The 24,114-nt window shown below is 42.2% G+C and overlaps 1 protein-coding gene across 2 annotated transcripts in view; it reads left to right on the top strand.

Moving 5' to 3' along the window:
- The window catches only part of NPTN (neuroplastin), a 47,689-nt gene extending 34,356 nt beyond the window's left edge, over positions 1 to 13,333 (top strand). For both annotated transcript variants that reach the window (XM_079953427.1, XM_079953428.1), the window contains 3 exons: positions 8,791 to 8,812; positions 11,085 to 11,157; positions 12,317 to 13,333. In XM_079953427.1, the coding sequence (XP_079809553.1) occupies positions 8,791 to 8,812; positions 11,085 to 11,145 (83 nt within the window). In that variant the 3' untranslated portion in view covers positions 11,146 to 11,157; positions 12,317 to 13,333. The remainder of the gene's footprint in view (positions 1 to 8,790; positions 8,813 to 11,084; positions 11,158 to 12,316) is intronic.
- The last annotated feature ends 10,781 nt before the right edge of the window (positions 13,334 to 24,114 follow it).

The raw sequence follows: 24,114 nt of genomic DNA, 5'->3' as shown, positions 1-24,114 counted from the left end.
GAATAGTTTATAATATTGTCTCTTCCCACAGGTGATTTATATTTGTTTTTCACTTTTAGGGCTGATTTCTGCATAATATTCTAGGTCCATCCTCATGTCCAAATGTCCTTGTAATTTGTTGTACAGGAATGTCAGTATCAACCCCCTTGGATGATAATCAGAAAGTAAACAAAGAATATACTTTCTGACGAATGTAGCAAAGTGAAACATATATTGGCAAAGCTTTTTCTATATTACAAATACTCTTGCATATGAGTATAGGTTCTTGCTTATGAACTTTGAAGGATCATAGTTCAGTGGTAGAGCATCTATTTTGCATACAGAAGGTCCCAGGTAAATTCTTGGGCACATCTAGTTAGGGCTGGGAGAGAACCATGTCTGATAACCTAGAAAGTTGATGCCAGTCAGTGTAGAAAATACTGAGGTAGATGGACCAATTGTCTGACTCAGTATAAGGTTGCTTCCACCAAGAACATTACCATTACTGCCAGAGTTACATAGCCTATGGATACTTCCATTTTACCTGCAATATCTTGTTTGCACATCAGCATAATCACATGAAGGGAGGTTTCTTGAAATACAATTAAACCAATACCAACATGCACCATGTTTGCACTAGCTACATATTATTGATTTCTGAAAAACACTTAAGGGTGTATGTTGTTTGTATCCTTTCACACTCCAAACATAAATTGGTGATCATGCTCTTTGCTTCTCCCTCAGCAAAAGAATAATGTTTCATTGTTACTTGACTGAATTGTGCTATGTTCATGCTGACTTTGACTTTCAGTTACTGCTTCAGAAGAAGGCCTTTGCTTGGTGATTCACTCCTGTTAGAGATTTCACAAGCATTTTTCTTTTTCCCCCCTCCCAAAATAATAAAGTTTCAACCATAAAAGTTCATTTTTCAGAGCTAACTGGCCTGTGCAAAGATGGCCAAAATCATCTATTTGCAACGGGAGAAGAGAACCCTTGGGTTGATGTCATGTAGTTAACCTGTTAGCCTGACCAGTCTATCATCAGCTCTCCATGTACATCTTACATACTATTGTAAAGAGTGACATAATCCAGAGCAACAAAGTTAGAACAGCCAGTTTTCTAATGAAAGAGTACTCAAAAGGTTTCTTCCTCTGCCTTTTTCTTATAATGGTGCCTTATGACTTCTAATAAGAAGTTACATACCTTGTGTCAGAAATGTTCTTCAACTCATTATAACACTGTTTTAAATGGTTTTGTGAATCAGGCCAGGATCGGTATATTCCTTTTACCCCTCCAGTGACAGTTCACCTGAGGTATGCTAGCTTCAGATTCAGTTGAGAGATGCTACCGCCTGAGTGATGCTGCTGCAATTGGTGTCCTAATTTACAAGTGGCTGAGTATTCTTTACCTTGGCACTTGAATGCCTAATTGGTGCATGAAACTTTCGTATGCATAAAATAGGGAGGGGGGAAGACTATGTATATGCCACCTGGAGCTCGTTGAAGAAGGTGGGATATATATGCCACAAACAAAACAAATGTTTCCTGTGTTTAAGGGCAAACAGTTCCCTGTAACAAAATTGCATCGAGTTAAGTCAGCAGTTTCTGTTTACCACACCCTTATATTTTTACGTCCCGTCCCCCCGTAGACACTGGTGTATATTATGCTCTGTGAAAATTGGTATCCTGGCAGATTAGTAAATGAAGCACTTGGCCTTCTGCTATGCTTGTTGAACCCCCACCCTCACTAGTGAATGTGCATTGTACTTCCTGCAAGTACAATGTTCCACAGTGACAAATTCATTCTCGGCTTCTTGCTCTACTGATGATGCATCATTGAATTTACTGCTTTGGGGGCAGGATTTGAGAAAGAAATCTGTCAATCCAGCCTTGATAAGCACAGCTAAGCACCCCCACATCTGTGCTGTTTGCCTGCAGCTCCGACATGAAGAAACTGCAGCCTGTTGTTCTCTGTGATATGCTGGTCACGGAGGCAGCAAGATGCTTGTCATTTGGAAATTCAGAGTTACTAAGTGACTGAACCATACAACTGCCTCTCATAATATGATCCTCCTCAGCTTCCTGCATGACTGAAGATCATTATTACATGACTGGCGCCTTTTTTATTGGCTGTTTTTCTTTCCATTCAGGATGGGGACGGCAGGGCAAAGGGGTTTTAAGCAGTGCTAAAATGAGTCATTACATTGCCCAGGATTTGATCATGCTCCATGCACTCACACATGAGCATGGAAACAAGCCAGGAAGCCACATTTAACCATAGCTTCTTGATAAATCCAAACTAAGAAACTATGACTTGCAGACAAGCCAGGATATAAAGCCATGCTTTATTTATTTATTGATTTTATATAATATTTATTAATAGTTTTTTTAAAAAATTATAACATAATAAACAAAACATACAAAAAACATCACATTTCATAACATATTTTCTTCTCCTTTTTGGACTTCCTCACATCTCCCTCTCCTACGTTCCAAAATATAAAAATTAATTCAGCAATTTATCACCTTGTCCCCACCTTATCTAATTTTCCAATGTTATATCTTAAATTTTAGATATATTCATTTGACTTTTTAAAACTTTTTAGTTTAGCCTAATCATTATCTAAAAGTTGATTCTTTCCTAAATTTAGCTTATCTTCATAGTTCAGTTTATCTAATTCAATGGTGCCAAGTTGTTTGTGATCAAGCATCCTCCTTAACATTCATACAGTTTACAATATTTTTGCAAATAGTCCTTAAATTTCTTCCAATCTTCTTCCACCGTCTCCTCTCCCAGGTCTCGAATTCTGCCAGTCATCTCAGCCAGTTCCATATAGTCTATCAGTTGCATCTGCCATTCTTCCAGTGTGGGTAGATCTTGGGTTTTCCAATGCTTAGCAACGAGTATCCTTGCTGCTATTGTTGCATACATAAAAAATGTTCGGTCATTCCTTAGCACCCTCTGGTCAACGATGCCCAAAAGGAAGGCCTCTGGTTTCTTAGGGAAGGTATACTTAAATACCTTTTTCAGCTCATTGTATATCATTTCCCAGAAGGCCTTAACCCTAGGGCAAGTCCACCAGAGGTGAAAGAACGTTCCTTCACTTTCCCTGCATTTCCAACACTTATCAGACAAGTGGTATATTTTTGCAAGTTTGACTGGGGTCATGTACCATCTATATATCATTTTCATTACATTTTCTTTCAAAGCATTACATGCAGTGAAATTCAGCCCATATAAAGCCATGCTTTAAAGTGGGCTCATGAATCCTGACTTGCTTCAAAACCATTAAGCATAGTTCCTAGTTTGGACATACTGAGAAGCTCTTTTTTTAACTGCAGCTTCCAGTTTACTTCCCCACATCTGCCAAGGGGTGCATGGAACTTGTGCCTATCCTGTCTCATTAAGATAGGATTTTATTGTCCAAACATGGCCATTGTCTGAATATAGCCTTTGTTGCTTACATGGTGGCATGTGGCATTTTCCTCTTATGGTGATTCCCCTCTCCCCAAGAACACAGTAATAATTGCTCATTCATAGTGAATTGTGCAACATGCCAATATGATTATTTTAATAGAAGGAATGCTGTTTATTGGATTAGTTTATAGGCATACACTCCCACTTTTTAAAGTATGTGTTTTGGGGGGTAAGTAAAAAAATAAAGACTCCTTATTTTTATCCAGATATACATGACAAACATGTGGTTTCTACTTTGGAATCCTTTTTCTTCATATATTTTAGTTAATTAAGCTGTGATAACTGCTTTTATTATTATTTTTCCTAATTTGTGAACTTACACCTAATTACACCTAATTGGTCTAATAAAAATTCATGTGTGTACTTCTGCACTGGATGTGCAACAGTCTCATTCCACTGTCCTACTTACATTCTGATATTCATTTTTTTTGCCTTAATCATAGTTTATAAATAGTAACATTAAGAAAACTTTTAATTGTCTTCTCTCCCCCCCCCCTTTTCTTCCTATCCTTCACTTCTGTGCACATCTAATCTCCCTAGCAAAAGGTAGCTATACTTCATGAATGAAAGTATAGGAACTAATTTTGCTTGCAGCCTAGGAGTTCTAGTATGCTAACAGCCCCAAAAGCATAGCTTTGTTAATTGCCTTCCATAACTTGTTAGTTCTGGTAGGTGCTTTTTCACATCTATTTAGACTGACTGGCCAGACGATGCCACTTCTAGAGATTTGTCCCTCCATTCTCTTTCAGATGGGTTGCGCTGGTTGGTATTTGGATATCTTCTTCAACAGAATGCCATTTATGTATCTCAGGCATTTTAATACACCGATTAAAAAAAATGACTCAAAAGCTGTTGTAAAATGTTTCTCAAAAGCCCTTTAATGGTATCTCTCAACAGTTCCTTTTTATGTTAAAACTTTCAGCTGTGTTAAGTCTTAGAGTCTCAAGCTTACTCCATTTTATTTCCAGTGTTGTTGCTGAGGGATGTGATTCTTGGAATCAAACAGGAAAATGAGTTGAAAGCATTTCTGCTCTTCAGTGTAGAAGGTAGAGCTTAGTGTTAATCTTGAGCAGGCTTGGCTGCTCTTGAAATGCCCCCCCCCCCATATATGTTAGAATACTGTGGAACTGGGGGGGGGGGAGAGATAATCTCAATTATAGTCTATGGACTATCCTTCTGTAGCTTCTCTCTTTGAAAAAAATCTGATCTGGAATTTGTACACTTGAGCAGCCAATGCATGCATAGGATCATTGCATTTTAAAATTTGGACATTTGTTTTTATGTGAAACATACTTTTATGGGGAGAAAGTGCAACCCACAAATGGGTAATGTGATTGAATCCTATGCATGTTTCAGTCACTGTTCATGCTAGAACTTTGCAACTGGAGAAATAGTCCAAAATTCAAAATATATTTTGGATGCCAGACATTTTCTTTGACCCCTGAAGTGTTAATTTTTTAAAAAATTAACCAATAATGTGTCTAATCGAAGCAAACATTTCAAATTCATATCTTAATGGTTTCCAGGGTACTTCTTTACAGCTGCCACCCACCCTCTCTCTCCCCCTACCCCAAGCATCTGCCTGTTTCTTGCTCAGAATTTGGTTCAGCATAGCATCCACAAAATTAGGGCTTTCATTTTAGCTTAACGTACTCTGTCTTTTCATCAATATTTCCCCCTCTATATAACATCTCAGTTGGCAACTACTTTTATTGATTACCCATGCAGGGAATGAGGTTAAAGTCCCCCGTCCCCATTCCTGGTGGATCTGCTGTTTCACAGTAAATCCAGACTGCACTATGTGAAAATGGGGGCACAGACAGGAGCACAACTGCAGAAGGAATGAACTTCTGCTGGTGTTGGTTCTCAACACTGCCCCCCTTCCTATTAAGGGGGATGGTGGTTAATGCATATACAGGCCTGTGTATCCCATTAAGAAGTGGGTGATTCCTTTTGTTCATTTTCTCCTGCTATCACTTTTCTCCTCTTTTACCCACCCACCCGCCAGCTATTTGAAGACTTGAGGGAGCAGTTTTAGCCCTTGGATTGCTGTTTGTTACAAGTAGAAGCTTGCAGGCCAGGGCTGTCTTGTTTTAAATGATAGCATGAAAGCCACTTTTAAGCTTAAGAGCAGGGTACAAAAGCTGTAAATATATAGCTCATCAGCATTTGCTGCATATCTAGCTCCTCCGGTGGGGAGAGTCAATGAGTAGTGCTGTTCCATCACACAACCACAAGACAATGCATTGTGTGCTCTGGCTTCATGGCGTGGATTCTCACTTTTACATTTTGTATTGTTTCTCTGGTACAGATGCTGGTGAACAAAATAGAGGCACTTCGTTTTATTCATTACTTTGATCTTTATACTTTTTTCTTGCTCTTCAACTATAATTTTCCCAAAGCAACTACAAACATGTCTTTTAAAAATCTGAATTTACAGGTTTGCAAGGGGTGTGTAGGTGTATCTGTAAGATTCCATAGATAAAGTTGGTGTATGTTTCTTTTTAGAAATATTCTTAAGTGGCAGCTAGGAAGTTATTGGGGCCTTACGTCAGAGGATTTTAAGGGACTTTAAAGGGGGGGCATACCGTTGTTCTTCAAACTAGTTCAGAGTTGCTGTATTTATGTTTAGATACACAAAAGTGTAAAATTAGAAGTCAGAATTTCAGACAGGTAGGAACGCTGTTCAATGCCTTCACCACCACTAAGCTACACAATGCATGCTTTTAATTTTTGAAATATGACCCTTAAGAACTGCTGAGCATATAATATCTCTCAAATGCACATGTATCCTGTGCCTGCAGTTGGTTTTTATAGTTTACAAATCTAATGAAGAAGTTGGCAGAGTACCTTCCATGATGGAAGCATATTTATCAGCGGCCAAAAAATGGGCAAGGTACATTACTCTGGACCTGCACCCATCAGATTGGACTACAGAGGCACATCTTGTCTTGTGTGTCCACCAGCTCAACTACTAGCAAATTAGATTATTACTAGATCATGCTGTTTGAGTTGTATTGTTATTTGTCAGTTACTATGACTTCTTTTTTTCCCCCCTTCAATTGCATCATTCCTTTAAAAATGGTGGTAAGTGAGAGATCTGCATGCTTTGGAGTTTGTTTAATCTCCGCTTCAGTCTATACAATGCACAGTTCATAATGTTAACACTTTTCTTAGTTTTACTCATTCACGTTCACAACTAATTTGGGTTTAAGTTTGCTGTTGAATTTCATTTTCTAATTTGTACCATTTTTCTGTAGTTCTGTTCCTCCCTTTTATTGGTCGACTTCTCTAGGATTCGGTCCTTTTGTCTGTCACATATTGTACCGTGCTGGGGCCGATTTTGTAATGCTCAAGTGGCTGACCCACAAGCTAGTGGTGTATTAAGGTTTTCACTTGACAACCATGCTTTACTGGACACAGAGGGAGGTGGTGGAAGTCCTGCCAGTCCAATAGGATTGTCCATGTGAACAGTGCAGGCCACGCTCCAGCACCTAATGCATAAGTGCCAGAGCACTCACCTGACTTTATTTTGTAAAGTGCAAAACCTTATTCAATAAAACCTCTGCTTTCAAGCTGTCTTTTACCACCCAGAATGCTTGAGGATCAATGTTTCAGGTGGTACAAATTAGAGCTTGCAGAATGATTAAGAGAAGGGCAGGAGCCTGCATTTTTTTTTTCAGAACTGCATAGGGGAAAGAACTTCAAGCGTCTTTTTTGTAGGCTGTCGTGACCAAAGCAAGGATTTGAGTAGAATGACTGCTTTAATGTGGTACTACTAACCCTGCTCATTTCTTTTTTAAAAAACAAAAACCTAAGAACTCTCACCAAGGTGTCACAGATTCTAGTAAATGGCTCTTAAATCTACCGTTTATAATGTAGAGTCTATAGCCTAGGGTGCCTCTGAAATCTTTTGGGAATTGAAAGGTGTTCATTTTGAGGGGAGACTTAGTTTTGCTGTAATGTGCTTTATGTTTCAATACCTGATGTGTCTCTGTATATCCCCACTGTATATACAGCACATTGATGTCTGGTTGTCCTTACTAGTCCTAGTTCTTTCTGTACCTTGTTCTGATAGTTTACTGTTAGTAACAGACTTCTGTGGACACTAGTGTGTTGCTAGTGTGTTATTTTGGCTGTCAAGCTGTTGGTTTGTGGTTAGCTCTCTTTATTTTGAATGTTTTATTTATTTATTTTTGTTCTGATAACTGTGCTGGCGGTGGCTTTGCCTATCCGTTGCCTCAAAGGTACAGGTGGAGTAATGTTCAGCTTTGATCAACATTACTCCTAGTGTGTGCTCATGCGGTTGCCAACACTGTTAAGACTGTAGTTTCCATAACTGCTTTGTGTGCCCTAAGACCCCTTGTGGAATCCTGCTGAGTTTAAAAAATAATAATAAAGATTTTAGAGAAAGTTTTTTTTAGCTTGGAAAAATGATGAAATGCAGAAAACATGGTCATCCGTAGAAGTTCTACAGAAGTTTTTGCACAAGTTTATGGATTGGGATTTTCCTTGTTCAAAAAATGCCTTTTTGTTGTTTAATGTACCGTATCATTTTAAAGCATCAATGAAATGTTCAGTTGATCATAAAGAAGCCTATGTGAAAAGCCACATGTTGACTTTTTTTCTATTTTCTAAAAAATATACCTTAAAAATGGGACAACTTTCTGGCTCTCCCATCTCGCAAGCTGAAGTCTCTGAACTGTAATACTAGTGTAACCTTTTATGCTGTTTTGCCAGAAACTTTTTTTTTCATATACATGGAATCACAGAAGTTTGCTGCTATCAGAAGGAATGCCTTTTTAGTATCAGTCAAAATTGCCTCTTCCACTTTCTGGAACTTAATTTTATTAAGAGATCAGGCAAAAGTGTGTGAAAGATGGTCTAGGGTGGTATATGATTTCCTGTGTTTTGTCCATCAACAGTTAAGAGGCGGGGGGAAACCTTTATTTTTAGAAACAAAACAGCAGGATTTTACAACTGAAATGTTGGTTTGTCTTCTCATCTATCTTGTTAAGATTGAACCACTGGAACTTGGGGACAAGATGAATATGACCACATTGCAACAATCTGTCCACTACAGTTGCAGTTTTTCATGATGAGCATTAAAAGTGTTAACTGAAATCATTTTGAACAACATACTTGTCATCTAAACTCAAAGCCAGAAAAAATAACTTCATGAATCTTTGCAATACAAATGGAATGGCCTTTAAAGAAATGCTGTATGTAGATAATAATGTTTGCAGCCCAGTAAAAGTTTACTATGGATTCTTAACTAGACTCTTCTTTCCTTCTCTCTTTCCTTCACTGGATCACAATGAATTCCTGCTGCAGATGATGAACCAGCTGGGCCAATGTAAGTATTTCATAACTGACTGCATATTTTTCATATGGGAGGCAATGACTTTTAGACTTTTCCACCTTCCAGGGAACCCATCCTATGATCACCTGTCTACCACGGTTCCAAGGCACTGCATCACTTGTGGAACTACCTTTTAAGGTGTTACAAAAGCTTCAGTTACACAGAGATACATCCTCCAGAACCTTCTAGAATTGGGGCAACCCAGTCAGATGAGTGGGGTACAAATAATTAAATGTTGATTATTAAAATAATTTTTGATTAACATGCCTTGTTTTGACCGTATCATGCCGGCTTCAAAAGAGCTTCACTGGCTCCACAGGCTCACTTTCAAGCTCAGTTAAAAATTGGCAGTGCTGAATTTTTGAGCCATAAGCACCTGGGGCCCAGGTACCTGATGAAACCTCTGCTCTTGTATCAAACTGCCTGCATTCCAAGATCTCTGCTAAATTGTCCCAGTCAGAGGTGAAACAGATGTCAACAAGGAAGTCTTTTTCAACTGTGGAAATGCCATCCCCCAAGGAGGCCCAGTTTTATTGCTCAGGTGCTAGGGATTTTTTGTTTTGTTTACCTAAGCACTTTAAAACTCCTGTTAGTGATGTGTTTTGGTATTGTTTTAATAGCTTTATATGTTGTTTTTGTTCAGTTGGTTTATTTCACAGTATGTATTCTTATGTAATTATGAATTACTTTCATTTAGGGTAATGCAGAGTGGGGTATAAATATTTTAAATAAATATAAATTTAATCAAGAGCATTTACATGGGTCTTGGAGAGCTTTGGGCAAGTGTTTTAGACCTTGCCACTGCCTTGTGTGAGCTGAGCTTGCATTTTACACTCCATGGCTTCACATTGCAAAGGAGGACTGATAATGATGAACAAGCTATCTTCCAAGGAAGTTTCTCTGGCACAATTGTACTTCCCATTCAGAAACCCCTGCATCGTCCAAGGAACCCAGGGAGCTCAAAACCCAGTTTGAAAAATTACTGCGTTAGGCCTTAGAATAAATCATAGGAATGCCAGTGGCCTGAATTGATGCTGAATTCAGAGAGTAAAGAAGAACTGATCTTTGGAGAGTTGGCACTGCTGCTTATTTAATACACCTTTATTAAACCTTTCAGGACACACTGCCCTCACAAGGCTCCTTCCATAATGTTTTCAAAACATCAAAACGCAACCCTATAAAATACAATATCAGAGTTAAAAACAGAAATAGTTCAAAATTTCCCAGCACAATAACTTAATCACAGAACAATATAAAAATAGAATATGCAGTTCAAAGTTAAGAGTGTGCAACAGTTAAAACTTTTCCAGTATACAAATGCTAGGATTGGATTTCTGAGTTTGGGTTTATTTCAGTGTGGCTTTTGCTGTTTTACATGTTGTCGGTCTTGTCTTGTTCAACTAACACTAATACTTTGTTTTTATCTTTAACTGGCTGTTTTATAGAGAAGTGAGGAAGAAGGTTTATAAAAAAAGAATACAGCAATTTCACCATTATAGAATACATCAAATCCCTTTTGATAGCTACAGTACTAGGCATAATCTCCAGATTCATAGGTAGTTTGCACAGGGTGGGCTGTTGTCTTCAAAGTTTGGGTTTCCTGAAGGAATCTGAATGGCCACTGGAAAAGCAATATGCTCAACTAAGTCTGATCCAGCAGAGCAGTTCTTAATGTTCTTTGATTTGCAAAGAGCAAAGCCTGCTTAAAAAATAACTTCTCTATTCCAGTGCAACATGTTCCTTACAAATCCCATAATAATTTAACAGACTTGTTTATTAAGTTACTGTGGAAAGATTAGCATCATAGATGGATTATGCAGTGAAGACAATAGAATTGCTGGTGTTGAGCAATCCTGTGTTAAAAGTATAAAAGTGACAAGCCCCTTTCCAGGTGGCTTAACAGTTGACATAGCCAGGAGGAATCCAAAGGTGACACCATCGATAAATAGTGTTGACATATAAGGTTGGGCCAATTATTAAAAGCTGAGAAGCAAGGAAATGCAAATTGAACCAGTTATTGCCCATAATCGCCCAGAAACTGATGTGCGGTGTGAAAAGTCTAAATTGTTCATTCAGCTGTCTGACTGCTATAAAGGGACTGTTACGGAATCTGACCACTTTTCTATCCATAAGACTCTTGCCACTTTTGTACAAATGCTGCTTTTCTTTTGTGCTGTTTTCATTCCATTCAGTATCTTAAAAAGGTTTATTCATGCTGACTTTATTTTTCACAAGTTTAATTCCATGCCTTTTTTTTCTTCTCTAGGAAAACCAACTCCACAAACAACCATAAAGACAAAAATCTACGCCAGAGAAACACAAATTAAAATAATGCTAATGTAAGCCTGTCTCTAAAATCTGAGTTCTGTCAACTATATATTTATATATATTGTATTGTGACTTTTTTAAACCCTAGGTAAAGAAATGAAGGACAAACTTAACTAGACAAGAGAGGGAATCCGATCTATTGCAGAATTAGGTCTCAACATACTTGTTGAAATCAGTGCGCAAAGGCACCTGTAGCTGCACAGGACAGACTGTAAAGTGAAGTTGGGAAGAACTAGAAAAGTTGCGTTGGAAACAATTTTCTGAGAGGGGGTTGTACTTTGCGAGTGCATAGATCAGGGAGTACTTTTTGACCTAGCTTTGCTCTTTGATGCCAGGTGGTGGCTATGGCCAGGAGTGATTTTTGCAAAGCTTCAACAGGTGAGCCAGCTGTTCCTAGATAAAACAAATATGGACACTTATACATGCCCTGGTCACACCCAGATTGGTTCACAGTAATGTGCTTTATGTGAGCCTGCCTCTGAAAAGCATTTGGAAATGTGAGCTGCTGCAAAATGTGTGGCTGCCACGCTTGTCTCCAGAATGCAGTTTTGTTTCATCTGCTCTGGCTTGTAGTTCGTGGCAAGGCTTAATTCAAATGTTGGCTCTTGCCTGCAAAGCCCTAAATGGTTTGGGACCACAGTATCTGAAGGACCACCTCCTTCCACATGAGCCTATAGAACTCTTGACAGGGCAGTCGGTTCCCTTTACGCTTCAGGCATGCTCTTGAGACCTTTTTATTCTGTTGAGCTTTCAGTGTGGTTGAATGTTTTTATCGTCCTGCTCTAATTGTGTGATACTTCTTCTTAATAATAATAATAATAATTTTACATGGCACATAAGGTACAATTTGAGAAAACAATTATTACAACGGTGAACAAATAGAATTAGACTTTTGTCATGCATGTGATACTGTGTTTTTGTAATACTATTTAGCACTTAACATGTTAGCAAACTGTAAACAGTTTGGAATTTTTATCTGGTGCTTTCTGAACATATTTTTTACTACATAACTTTCCTTTCTGATAGTTCAGGTGATTAGATACCATATGGTAAAGAACCATTAAAAGCAGATATAAATGCAGTTTGCTTGGCTTCAGATGTTTTCTACTGTGCTTTTTTGGATGACATATTTGTGATGTAGTTAACCACTGAACTGTTCTCATTTTTCAGAGCTTTAAGAATGAGAGACTGAAGGGAATATCACCGGCTAGATTGGATAATTGAAATGGTTGGTTTTCACACTCCAGTCCCATCTCTGATGTTTTTTTCTTTTCAAGTGAGCAACAATGACTGTCTAAAGCATGCCTTATTTAGCCTCTCCAGTAAGGATGACCTAGCCAACACATTTAATAATGCTTCAGTATAGAGGGTGTAAACAATTTTTGGCTTGATGTGCTGTGACTGTTGCTTTCTTTTCTTTGAGACTATTAAGTATTACAAGTAAAAAAGTCCAATCATGCATGCAGCATTTTTTACTTAATGTAGCTGTTAAGACTAGCAAAGCTCAAAGATGCACTGCTGCCATCTAGTGATAACTTTTGTAAAAGTACAGCAAAACCTAAAATATATACAGTATATATTTATATTTTTGGGAGGGGAAACCAAATTACAGTAAATGTTTGATTTTTAAGATGCTGAATTCATTCCTTATATTCTATGTCTGAGAGATAAGTGAATTATGTCTAGTACTTAAGAGAAGCTACATAAATTATTCTAAGGGCTTAATCTATAAAGACAGGCTTGGTTATATTATCAAAGACTGCAAGAACTGGAATAGTTTGATTGGTGGTGATGAGCTGCAGTAAAAATCTTTAGTTTATAAATATTATGATTACTTTTTAAGTGATTTTTTTTTGTTAAATCATGTAAATTTCTCATCCTTTTGCACTGATGTGTTCACATTCTTCTTGTACATTCAATTCAGGCAGAATTTTATAATTTACTTTGCTTAAATGCTAATGTTAGAGCATGGTGATACTCTATGCAACTGGTTTGTTTCCGTTTGACATTAAGTTTTCATGTTGATTTAAAGATTGATTGTAGAGTCACAGACATAACAGGGTTCTTAGATTGTGGCATACCTGTAGATGCATGAACTCGTGATGTGTGTACTTGTTGAAGTGCAATGATGTGTATAAAAAAGTGGATTCACCTGTTTTTAAAAATAAAACACTGATAAAAGCCTGACTTTGAGGCTGTTTTTCTGTTATCCATCATCACACACATATATGAGTGTTTGCAATATTTCTGGTAGTAATTGTAAGCATGAAAACACGAAGCAGCTTTTTTTACCAGAACTCTATCCAGACATTCAGTTGAGTTGCCTGAATTGCTCTCTTCTCTTTCCCCATATCTTCACGTTCAGCCTTGAGGTAGGTTGGCGGAGAGATTGTGACCAGCCCAAGGTCAACCAATGAACTTTGCAACTGAGTGGAGATTCGAACTTGGTCCTGCTATAAGCACTACTACAGTACCACTCTACTTACCATGTTGGCTTGCTTATCATGTTCCACATGACTTTCATTGCCCAGAAGTTGCCTGTGATCTTGTTGCAGTTCTTGTCTTCCTGCACCCGTATTTTGTTGTTGTCTCAAGCTGTTAGGGAAAGACCACAATTAAGAAATTGCTGTCGACAAAATCTAATGCATCAGCATTATTATTATTATTATTATTATTATTTATACATGCATACCCCACCCATCTGACCGGGTTGCCCCAGCCACTCTGGGTGGCTTCCAGCATATAAAAATAATAATAAAATGTTAAACGTTAAAAACTTCTCCATACAGGACTGTCTTTAGATGTCTTATAAAGCTTGTATAGGGACGCAGGTGGCGCTGTGGGTTAAAGCCTCAGCGCCTAGGGCTTGCCGATCGAAAGGTTGGCGGTTCGAATCCCTGCGGCGGGGTGCGCTCCCGCTGCTCGGTCCCAGCGCCTGCCAACCTAGCAGTTTGAAAGCACCTCCGGGTGCAAGTAGATAAATAGGGACCGCTTACCAGCGGGAAGGTAAACGGCGTTTCCGTGTGCGGCTCTGGCTCGCCAGAGCAGCGATGTCACGCTGGCCACGTGACCCGGAAGTGTCTCCGGACAGCGCTGGCCCCTGGCCTCTTAAGTGAGATGGGCGCACAACCCCAGAGTCTGTCAAGACTGGCCCGTACGGGCAGGGGTACCTTTACCTTTACCTTTAAAGCTTGTATAGTTACTTATTTCCTTGACATCCAATGGGAGTTCATCCCACAGGGCTGGCACCACTACTGAGAAGGCCCTTTGCCTGGTTCCCTGTTATTTCACTTTGCACAGTGAGTGAACTGCCAGAAGGCCCTCAGTCAGTGTCTGGGCTGAACAATGGGGGTGGAGACCCTCCTTCAGGTATATAGGGCTGAAGCTGTTTAGGACTTTAAACACTTGGAATTGTGGTTTTGTGCCAGCAGCATTGGAGCCACAACAGGGCCAATCAAAAATGAAAGGCGTATTTGCATCCTTGGATGAACCCTGACCTATGGAGAAATACAGAACATTTTAAAAAGGGAAACCCAAAAGGGGTCAGAAAGAAAAAACATAGTCGAGTGAAAACTGAACTTACTGGTGGCCTGCAGGAGACATGAACTGTTCAGTGTCAGCTGGAAATGACTGATGCAAAAATAGGGAGGGATAAATTTAGCAGCTTTAAACCCCTTGCAGCTTTTATTCTGGTGGACTTACAAGGCTGGTGGAAACCCTCAACAGGAGCACTCCTTTTAGAGGCCAGGACACATGACAACATATTGAGGGTCTCACTTAAGTATATTTCTCTATTTAAACCCCTATAATCCTCTGGGCAGTGTCCTTGGAACTGCTGTATGACCATTTGCAAAACGGTAGTTCTAAAATATTTCATCTTTTCCTTTCCCTTAAAATTCAATATAAACTGAGTGAATGTTAACCGATTGGTTTTTATCAATCTTTTCTCTAAAGCCCGTAATCCCACTGATTATCTCTCATGTTTCTTTGACGAGGATAATTCTTTTGCGGGGGCGGGGGCGGGCAGTAGGTTTGGAAAGTGGGTGACAGGAAGCAAAAGATGAAGAGAGCAAAAAATTGGCAAGATCGCTTAGCTTTCCCCCCTTCAAGTTCCAGGGCTGAAGAATTCTAAGTACCGAATGCCCTTCAATTTGTACTTCCTCAAGGTTTGCTCGATTTCAGGTGTGGAGGGATTATCAGGGTGGGAGGGAGAAAAAGCAAGTGGGAGGAAGAACTAGACAAGACAGAGCAATGTAAGGAGGTGGGGAGAAATTTTCTGGGGCAAGTGATCTGCACCTGTGCTGGGAGGAAAAGGGTGTGTTCAAATGACACACAGACAGACATAAAACAGGTGACAAAGAGAAACAGGTTGCTTTTTTCATTTATCCCTTAAGGCAAATGGGTCTGGATGCATTTTGGTCAGCCATATACCGTATTTTTCACTCTATAAGACACACCAGACCACAAGACGCACCTAGTTTTTGGAGGAGGAAAACAAACAAACAAAATATTCTGAATCTCAGAAGCCAGAACAGCAAGAAGGATCGCTGCGCAGTGAAAGCAGCAATCCCTCTTGCTGTTCTGGCTTCTGGGATAGTTGCACAGCCTGCATTCGCTCCATAAGACGCACACACATTTCCCCTTACTTTTTAGGAGGGAAAAAGTGAGTCTTATAGAGCAAAAAATACGGTACCTCCCCTGGTTTTGAGGAGAGAAGAGACCTGTTTCCTCTGTTTGAAGCTGACAATACTGGGCTTAGTCCTGCTGGCCACGTGACCCAGAAAGACCTTGGCCTGAAGCGAGATGAGTGCCACACCCAATAGTCTCCTTTGACTGGACTTTACCATCCAGGGACCCTTTAACTTTTTTACCTGACAACCATGAAACCCTCTTCCTCTCTACTCTTAGCCCTTTTTGAAGTTCAAGGCATAAGAACATTTATTTGAAAGGTTGGACAGGCAACTTGGCAGGGAAACTGTGGTCCCTTTTTGATGTTATCAGATCCCCAGTCCCATCCCACATAGCCAATGGTCAGGGATGATGGGAGATGGAGTTCAGCAACATCCAGAGGACCACAGACTCCGTTACTCACAGTGCCCAGAACTGCTACCATTTTTTTTTTCTGGAACAGCATCTAAAGCTTTGCAAGGAGAAGAGATGAAAATGTGCAGCTTTCTCAATTGCATCTCTAAGCTACGGAATGCTTCATTACCTGTTGCGATTCTGCCTGTCAAGTAGCTTGAAAGGCTGAAGATTTCATATACAAGGGGCTTATTGACAAGCAAACAAGGCTGCTATTGGAGGGGAGGGGGCTGCTCCTGTGCTTTAGAGAGCAGTACCTTCACCCAGTCTATCCAGCCTGGCACAGCATCAGGGATGTGTGGATTGCTCTGTAACAATAATAAAGGTAAAGGTATTCTTGACCATTAGGTCCAGTCGCGGAGGACTCTGGAGTTGCACGCTCATCTCACTGTATAGGCCAAGGGAGCCGGCATTTGTCCACAGACAGCTTCCGGGTCATGTGGTTAGCATGACTAAGCCGCTTCTGGCGAACCAGAGCAGCGCATGGAAACGCTGTTTACCTTCCCGCCAGAGCGGTACCTATTTATCTACTTGCACTTTGATGTGCTTTCAAACTGCTAGGTGGGCAGGAGCTGGAACCGAAGAACAGGAGCTCACCCCGTCGCGGGAATTCGAACCGCCAACCTTCTGATCGGCAAGCCCTAGGCTCTGTGGTTTAGACCACAGCGCTTAATGGATAAATGGAGAATTTGTCAGGAATAGGGATGGATGAATCTATCAGTTTGAGTTTCTCTCCATTACCCATTTCCCCATACTTCCACATACCGTATTTTTCGCCCTATAGGACGCACCGTCCCATAAGGCGCACCTAGTTTTTTGGGGGGGAAATAAAGGGAAAAAATTATTTCCCCCCCAGTCCCGCCCGAGCTTCCCCCGACCCCAGCCCCCAAACAGGCAGCTCTCTGCAAGCTGTGGGAGCCCAGCGCTGGCTCCCGCTGCTTGCAGAGAGGTCCGCGAAGCCTGGACACGCTGAGCTCAGCGCGCGCAGGCTTCAGCACGCAGGCAACTCTCCGCAAGCAGCGGGAGCGCTCCCGCTGCTTGCAGAGAGGTCCACGAAGCCTGGAGAGCGAGAGGGGTCGGTGCGCACCGACCCCTCTCGCTCTCCAGGCTTCACCGAAAGCCTGCATTCGCCCCATAGGACGCACACACATTTCCCCTTCATTTTTGGAGGGGAAAAAGTGCGTCCTATAGGGCGAAAAATACGGTAAGTTTTCATTTTTTAATGGAAAAAAAATCCTCACCAGCATTTTAGTGTGAATTTCTCCCTAATAGACACAATTTTTGTATGCAATTTTGCCTAATATAAACAATTTTGCAAAACAATGTCCCATAACTTAATGCACTTTGTATTGTATGTTCACTAATATATGTTTTATTGCACACTTTACCCTTGTGCATTCATTGTTATACACGTTATTTGGTTGGTGAGCTGCATGGCAAAATTCAGAGAAATGGGCATTTTGAGGGTGGTTGTATTTCAATCTGCGTATTGTTTTGGGGTTCAGATTTAATGGAAGAGGAATTATTTGCCATGTGATGGATGTTGGTTTCACAACAGCAGTACAAATCACTGCACTATGACAGCTAAAGGTGGACTTAGAGGATTGGGCTGCCCCTCAGCCCCTTAAATATCTGCCCCCCACCCCCCACATTTAATGTGATAAAGGGAGGAGTGTTCTTTGGTATTTCTCTTGTACAAAGCTAAAGTGAATTACCGCTTTTAAAGAAAAAACACCTGCATGCTGCTGAACATTTGTGGATAAATTATTGCCTTATAAAAAAACAAATCCTGACCTCAGACGCCAAATATAGAAAGCTACACGTACCAAAACGGCAGCATTTCGTTTGTCTCCTCGGATTTATGTCTCCATAAGCAAAACTAGCCCTTGGTGACAGATGTCATCCTTGCTAAATTTTCTGCTATTCCAGCCAAATTGTTTGCCCTGTATTGAATTTGTTTGGCTGATATAGTAGTCAACTCTGCAGCTTTCATTTTGCAGCGGAAAGAGGTCCTTATGTTGCGGTGATCTCACATTGGGAACAATTGACAATTTGCACCAACCTTGCCCCACCTGCCTTCCTCCAGATGCTGCTGGACTCCAATGGTCAGGGATGATAGCAGCTGCAGTCAGGGGCAGCCACTAGCAGTGCCTCACTCTTAATCTGGATTGAGCTTCAGTTTGTTGGCTCTCATCCAGTCCATTACCGAGGCAAGACACTGGTCCAGCACTTCCACTGCCTCACTTGCAGATGCAAAGGAGAAGTAGATCCATGTGTTGTCGTCATATTCCTGACAATGTACTCCAAACCTCCAGATAACCCCAACCAGCGGATTCATGTAGATGTTAAAGAGCATAGCGGATAAAATTGAACCCTGAGGAACCCCCATATTGAAGGCTTCATAGGACCAATGAGCATTCCCCAAGCATCACCTAGAAACAACCATCCAAGTAGGACTGGAACAACGGGAAAGCAATGCCACCCATCTCTAGCTCTGACAGCTGCTCAAGAAGGATACCATGGTTGATGGTGTCAAAAGTCACTGATACGTCAAGGAGAACTAAGAGGAGCACATTTCCCCTGTCTCCCTTCTGACAGAGGTCATCATGCAGGGCAACCAAAGCACTTTCTGTGCCAAAACCATGACTGAAATAGATCTAAGTTTCCTCCAATAGCACCCGGTCCAGGCCTGCAACTACCCACTCAGGAACCTTGCCCAAGAAGGGGAGGGTTTCTTCAGGAGTGGTCTTATTGTCTCCTTCAAGCAGGCAAGGACCAATTCCTTTCAGGAGGAGGCATGAATCACCTGCCTAGCCCAGCCAACTGCCCTCTCTCTGCTAGTTTTTATGAGCCAAGAGGGGCAAGGTTCCAGAACACAACTGGTTGCCCTGACCAATTCAAGCACCATGTCCAAATCCCCAAGCCTTACTACAGGGGCCGGCAAGGTTTACCTCGCCTGGGCCGGTTCACTCCTGCAGAGATTGCTCCGTGGGCCAGACTGCGTCTGTGCAGACATGATTTCTGGTGTCTGCATCTGCACAGACACAATTTCTGGCGCTGTGGAAGCGAGTCCCTGCTCCGCGCTGCGCAGGTTTAGAGCAGAACGTGGAGACTCGCCAAGCGGGCGGCTCGGTTCGGGGTTGGCTCAGGGTCCATTTAAACGACCCCCATGGGCCACTTGTGGCCCATGGGCGACAGGTTGCCAACCCCTGCCTTACTAGCTGAAACTCATCCAATGCAACAAGACTAGACAGTGCTCTGGACACCCCTTGAAATTCATCTGCTGTAACAGTGGAGTCAAGCAATATGATCCTCAAAACGCTTTGCAAACAAGTCACAGGGAGCTACTGTCAGTTCGGCCACCTCCTTAAGGCCAGACTGCAAGAGGCCCCACACTGCCCGGAAAAGCTCTGCTGGATGGCACAATGATTGATGCAATTTCCTGGAGGTTGATTTATTAGGGCAAAGGGGCACTGCCCCACCTGTCTGCCTTCTTACTTACAGCCTGCCAGCTTCCTTCTCTTTAGTGTCAGTGTTCCCCTTAACTCAGCAGGCAGGAGGAGGATGGGGACAAAACTAGAATGAGTTGGTTCTGCCTGTGGGTCTGGTTGGGGTCTCTTCCCTTCTCCCACTAATCTACCTACCACCACTGACTCTGAGCAGGACTGACATTGGATACAACCCTTTCTGCTGGTTCGCTGCCCCAACCATCTGTCTCCCTGCCTGATCTGACTGAGCTGGTCTCAGAGGCAGTGTTGAGGACTCCCAGACTGCTGGTTCCAGAGGACTTCAACATACATGCCAAGGCGGGTGGTTTGGGACTTCATGACTGCCACGATGACCATAAGGCTGTCACAAATGTCACTGGCCCAGCACATGTGGCAGGCCACACTCTGGCCCTTGTTTTCTCATCTGGGCAGTAAGATGGTGATCTGTGTTAGATTCAATTCACGCAGCACTGTTTCTATTCTGCTACAATTCATCATCTGCTGAAAATGATCGCTGTCCACTGTGGTGTAATGAGGTCGCATACATAATTATGTAAACTGCAAAAATTATGTTGTCATTATTTTATTCTACCCCATTCATTTCAATGCAGAGGAAATGCAATGCAAATTGAGGGCAGGACACGTAATCAAATATATATTGCCTGCATACTGAAAGCAGCGACAACAACTGAATATCAATTGGGTTGATTTCCATTCTGGACACGGGAGAAATAAGTGACCACCAGCTATTTCCACTCCTTAACAGACAGTCAGCATCTTACTCCTCCTCCTCCTCCTCCTCCTCTGGCTTACTCTGAATTTACTGCTGTCTCCTTCTCATGAGGCCTGCTACCCTTTTGGCTGCAGAAGCAATGGCACTCAAGAGAATTGAATCAGAATTAGAATATAGGATGATGTATGTAGGACATAAATGGAAGAGTTACATTACATCACTTATGGCTAGCTGGATTTTTTTAAGGCAAATTCTTCTGGCTCTCAATCTTGGACAAATGAGTCCTTGAACAGATGAGATCAGTCCAGTGATGATAAATGGGGGGGAAACCCCTTATAAAACTTAAGCCTTTCATTTTCCACTTGTCGTGAGTTGGATCTGAAGGGCAAACTACCGTGTTAAAAATAAGCTGGCAAAATGTCCATGACACATATACATGCTAATAAAAAGAGCAGGTTATTAATCAGGCTGTGCAATTGCTCAATTTTCTGTAGCCTTTTCAGTAATGAAAGTGTGGGAAATGCTGCAAGGGTCCTCCTTGCAGATTTTACTTGGGAATCTCTGGTTGGCCACCATGAGAACAGGTTGCTGGACCAGATGGGTCCAGGATCAAACAGGATGCTTGATCGTACTTGTTCAGATCCAAGGAATGGCTCCAACAGACAATACAATAATCTTTATTGTCATTGTCCCATACAGAACAACGAAATTGAAAAAATCTACACCTGACATTCAAAAACCCACAAGCCTGCTATCCCAGCTTTCCCAGCCTGGTCAGCCCCTAAAAACTCTGATACCCCATAATTGAATACAATATACCAACATAAAGACTACCTTACACTGTGTTTAAAACCAAAATCGCATTTGGGTAGAAATTGTTTCTCAGGCAGCAAGTCCTAGTCTTTATAACCCTGGACCTTCTTCCAGAAGGCAGAAGCTGAAAGAGATAGTTTCTGGGGTGTGCACTTTCCTGCACTATCTCTGCAGCTTTCTTATGGAACCTGGAAGCATAGATTTGATCCAAGGTGGGAAAAGTGCACCCAATTATTCTCTCCGCAGTCTTTACAACCCTGGACAGCATTGCTTTTTCCCTGACCGTGCAGCTCCCAAACCACAAACACAGACCATAAGTTAATACACTCTCAACAGCACAATGGTAAAATGCCATCAACAGGTCCTTTGAGAGATTATTTTTCCGGAGGATTCTCAGAAAATATAACCTCTCCTGTGCTCTCTTCATCAGGTCTTTGCTGTTTTCTCCCCAAGTTAGGTCATCTCTCAACTCCATTCCCAGAAATCGAAACACTGAGACCTGTTTCACCGAGACAGATGAGGCAAGGAGTTCTGGGTGGCCAGCTCTGTGTGCAGCTCCAGCCAGGGCAAGTTGAGAACGTTGCTTCAGCAGTTGGCAGCCCTAGACTGAACCTGAAGCAGGGCTACAGCTTGGTCTGAGTTCTTAACGCCAGTAAAAGAAGCCTTGCTTGGGTCAGCAGCCAGGAACTCCCGAGGCACATAGGAGATGCTAGCTCTGTTGTAGCTTCTGGACTGGAGTCCTCAGAGCGCAGCAGTGCAAACTCCTCAGACTAGAAAGGTGTTGACAGAATGACTCCCCGGGCAATTCCCCTCTTACTCTCTGATTAGACCTGCAAGTCAACAGAGGCTAGTCCATTAGGAAGAACTGCCCCACCAACCTCAACCTGCCTTCCCTCTGTTACCTTCTTATATACAACTGCTCCTAGCTGTTAGCTCCCTCCACCTTAGTGTCTGTGCTGCCTTTGTAGAAGAAGAAGAAGAGTTTGGATTTGATATCCCACTTTATCACTACCCTAAGGAGTCTGAAAGTGGCTAACAACCTCCTTTCCCTTCCTCCTCCACAACAAACACTCTGTGAGGTGAGTGGGGCTGAGAGACTTCAGAGAAGTGTGACTGGCCCAAGGTCACCCAGCAGCTGCATGAGGAGGAGAGGGGAAGCAAACCCAGTTCACCAGATTACGAGTCCACTGCTCTTAACCACTGCACCACACTGTAGAACTCAGCAGGGTGGAGAATGGGGACAAAACTGGGACTAGTTGTGTCTGTCTGTTGCTAGCACTTACCACTGGCTTCCCTGCATTTGGCCCTGCCAGTGCCAGTGGGTACCAGCCATTACTACTCCAAGTCCACAATCCTTGCAGAGGGAAAGTCAGAGCCCAAGACCATTATGACAACAACAACATTCACTCTCCAGATAAGGAAGGCTCTTTTTGTTCATTTGTGACTACCCTACGAGGTGATTTTGCGTGAAATGCAGCCTTGTCCTGGCGCTAATAAACAAATGATGCTGGAGACAGAAAACAAGAGTGGGCAGGAGCCAACTTGTCTACCCCAATTTGTTTGTTAATAGGCCGTAGTAGAGACATCACCTTGCCAACAAAGGTCCGTATAGTTAAAGCCATGGTTTTCCCAGTAGTGATGTATGGAAGTGAGAGCTGGACCATAAAGAAGGCTGATCGCCGAAGAATTGATGCTTTTGAATTCTGGTGCTGGAGGAGACTCTTGAGAGTCCCATGGACTGCAAGAAGATCAAACCTCTCCATTCTGAAGGAAATCAGCCCTGAGTGCTCACTGGAAGGACAGATTGTGAAGCTGAGGCTCCAGTACTTTGGCCACCTCATGAGAAGAGAAGACTCCCTGGAGAAGACCCTGATGTTGGGAAAGATGGAGGGCACAAGGAGAAGGGGGCGACAGAGGACGAGATGGTTGGATAGTGTTTTCGAGGTTACCAGCATGAGTCTGACCAAGCTGCAGGGGGCAGTGGAGGACAGGAGTGCCTGGCGTTCTCTGGTCCATGGGGTCACGAAGAGTCGGACACGACTAAACGACTAAACAACAACAAACCATTTTTTTGGCTTTGTTTTGCTTGACGCCCATTATTCTTTTCACAACTTTAATAGCAACTCCATGCTCGTTGCTAATGAGATTGCAAGGTTGTCTGCATTTGCAAGTCTCCCTATCTTGTTCTGAAATGAAGCAGTACAAGTAGAGCTGTCAATTAAAGAGGCAAACCCCAAATCCGTAATAGGGGAGGGAGAGAGAGAGAGAGAGAGAGAGAGAGAGAGAATGAGAATACTGGATGTGTATAAAAGAAAAGTACAATCTTTTGGAGAATAGGTAAAGGTAAAGATACCCCTGCCCGTACAGTCCAGTCGTGTCCGACTCTAGGGTTGTGCACCCATCTCACTTAAGAGGCTGAGGGCCAGCACTGTCCGGAGACACTTCTGGGTCACGTGGCCAGCGTGACGAAGCTGCTCTGGCGAACCGGCACTAGCGCAGCACACGGAAACGCCGCTTACCTTCCCGCTATAAAGCGGTACCTATTTATCTACTTGCACTTAAGGGTGCTTTCGAACTGCTAGGTGGGCAGGAGCTGGGACTGAAAGACGGGAGCTCACCCCGCCGCGGGGATTCGAACCGCTGACCATGCGATCGGCAAGCCCTAGGCACTGAGGTTTTACCCACAGCGCCACCCGCGTCCCTTCGAAGAATAGGAGGCTGCCTTATATTGAGTTGGACCATTGGTCCTCCTAGCGCAGTCGTGTTTACACTGTCAACAGCTCCAGTACCCACTGGGCCTGCTGACATCACCTTCCATACAGCTAATCAGCCACAGCACGGCAAGAGTTGGA

This window comes from Podarcis cretensis (genome assembly GCF_951804945.1).
Source record: "Podarcis cretensis genome assembly, chromosome: 14".
NCBI classification, from domain to species: domain Eukaryota; kingdom Metazoa; phylum Chordata; class Lepidosauria; order Squamata; family Lacertidae; genus Podarcis; species Podarcis cretensis.
This window is presented reverse-complemented; position numbering and strand designations above follow the sequence as displayed.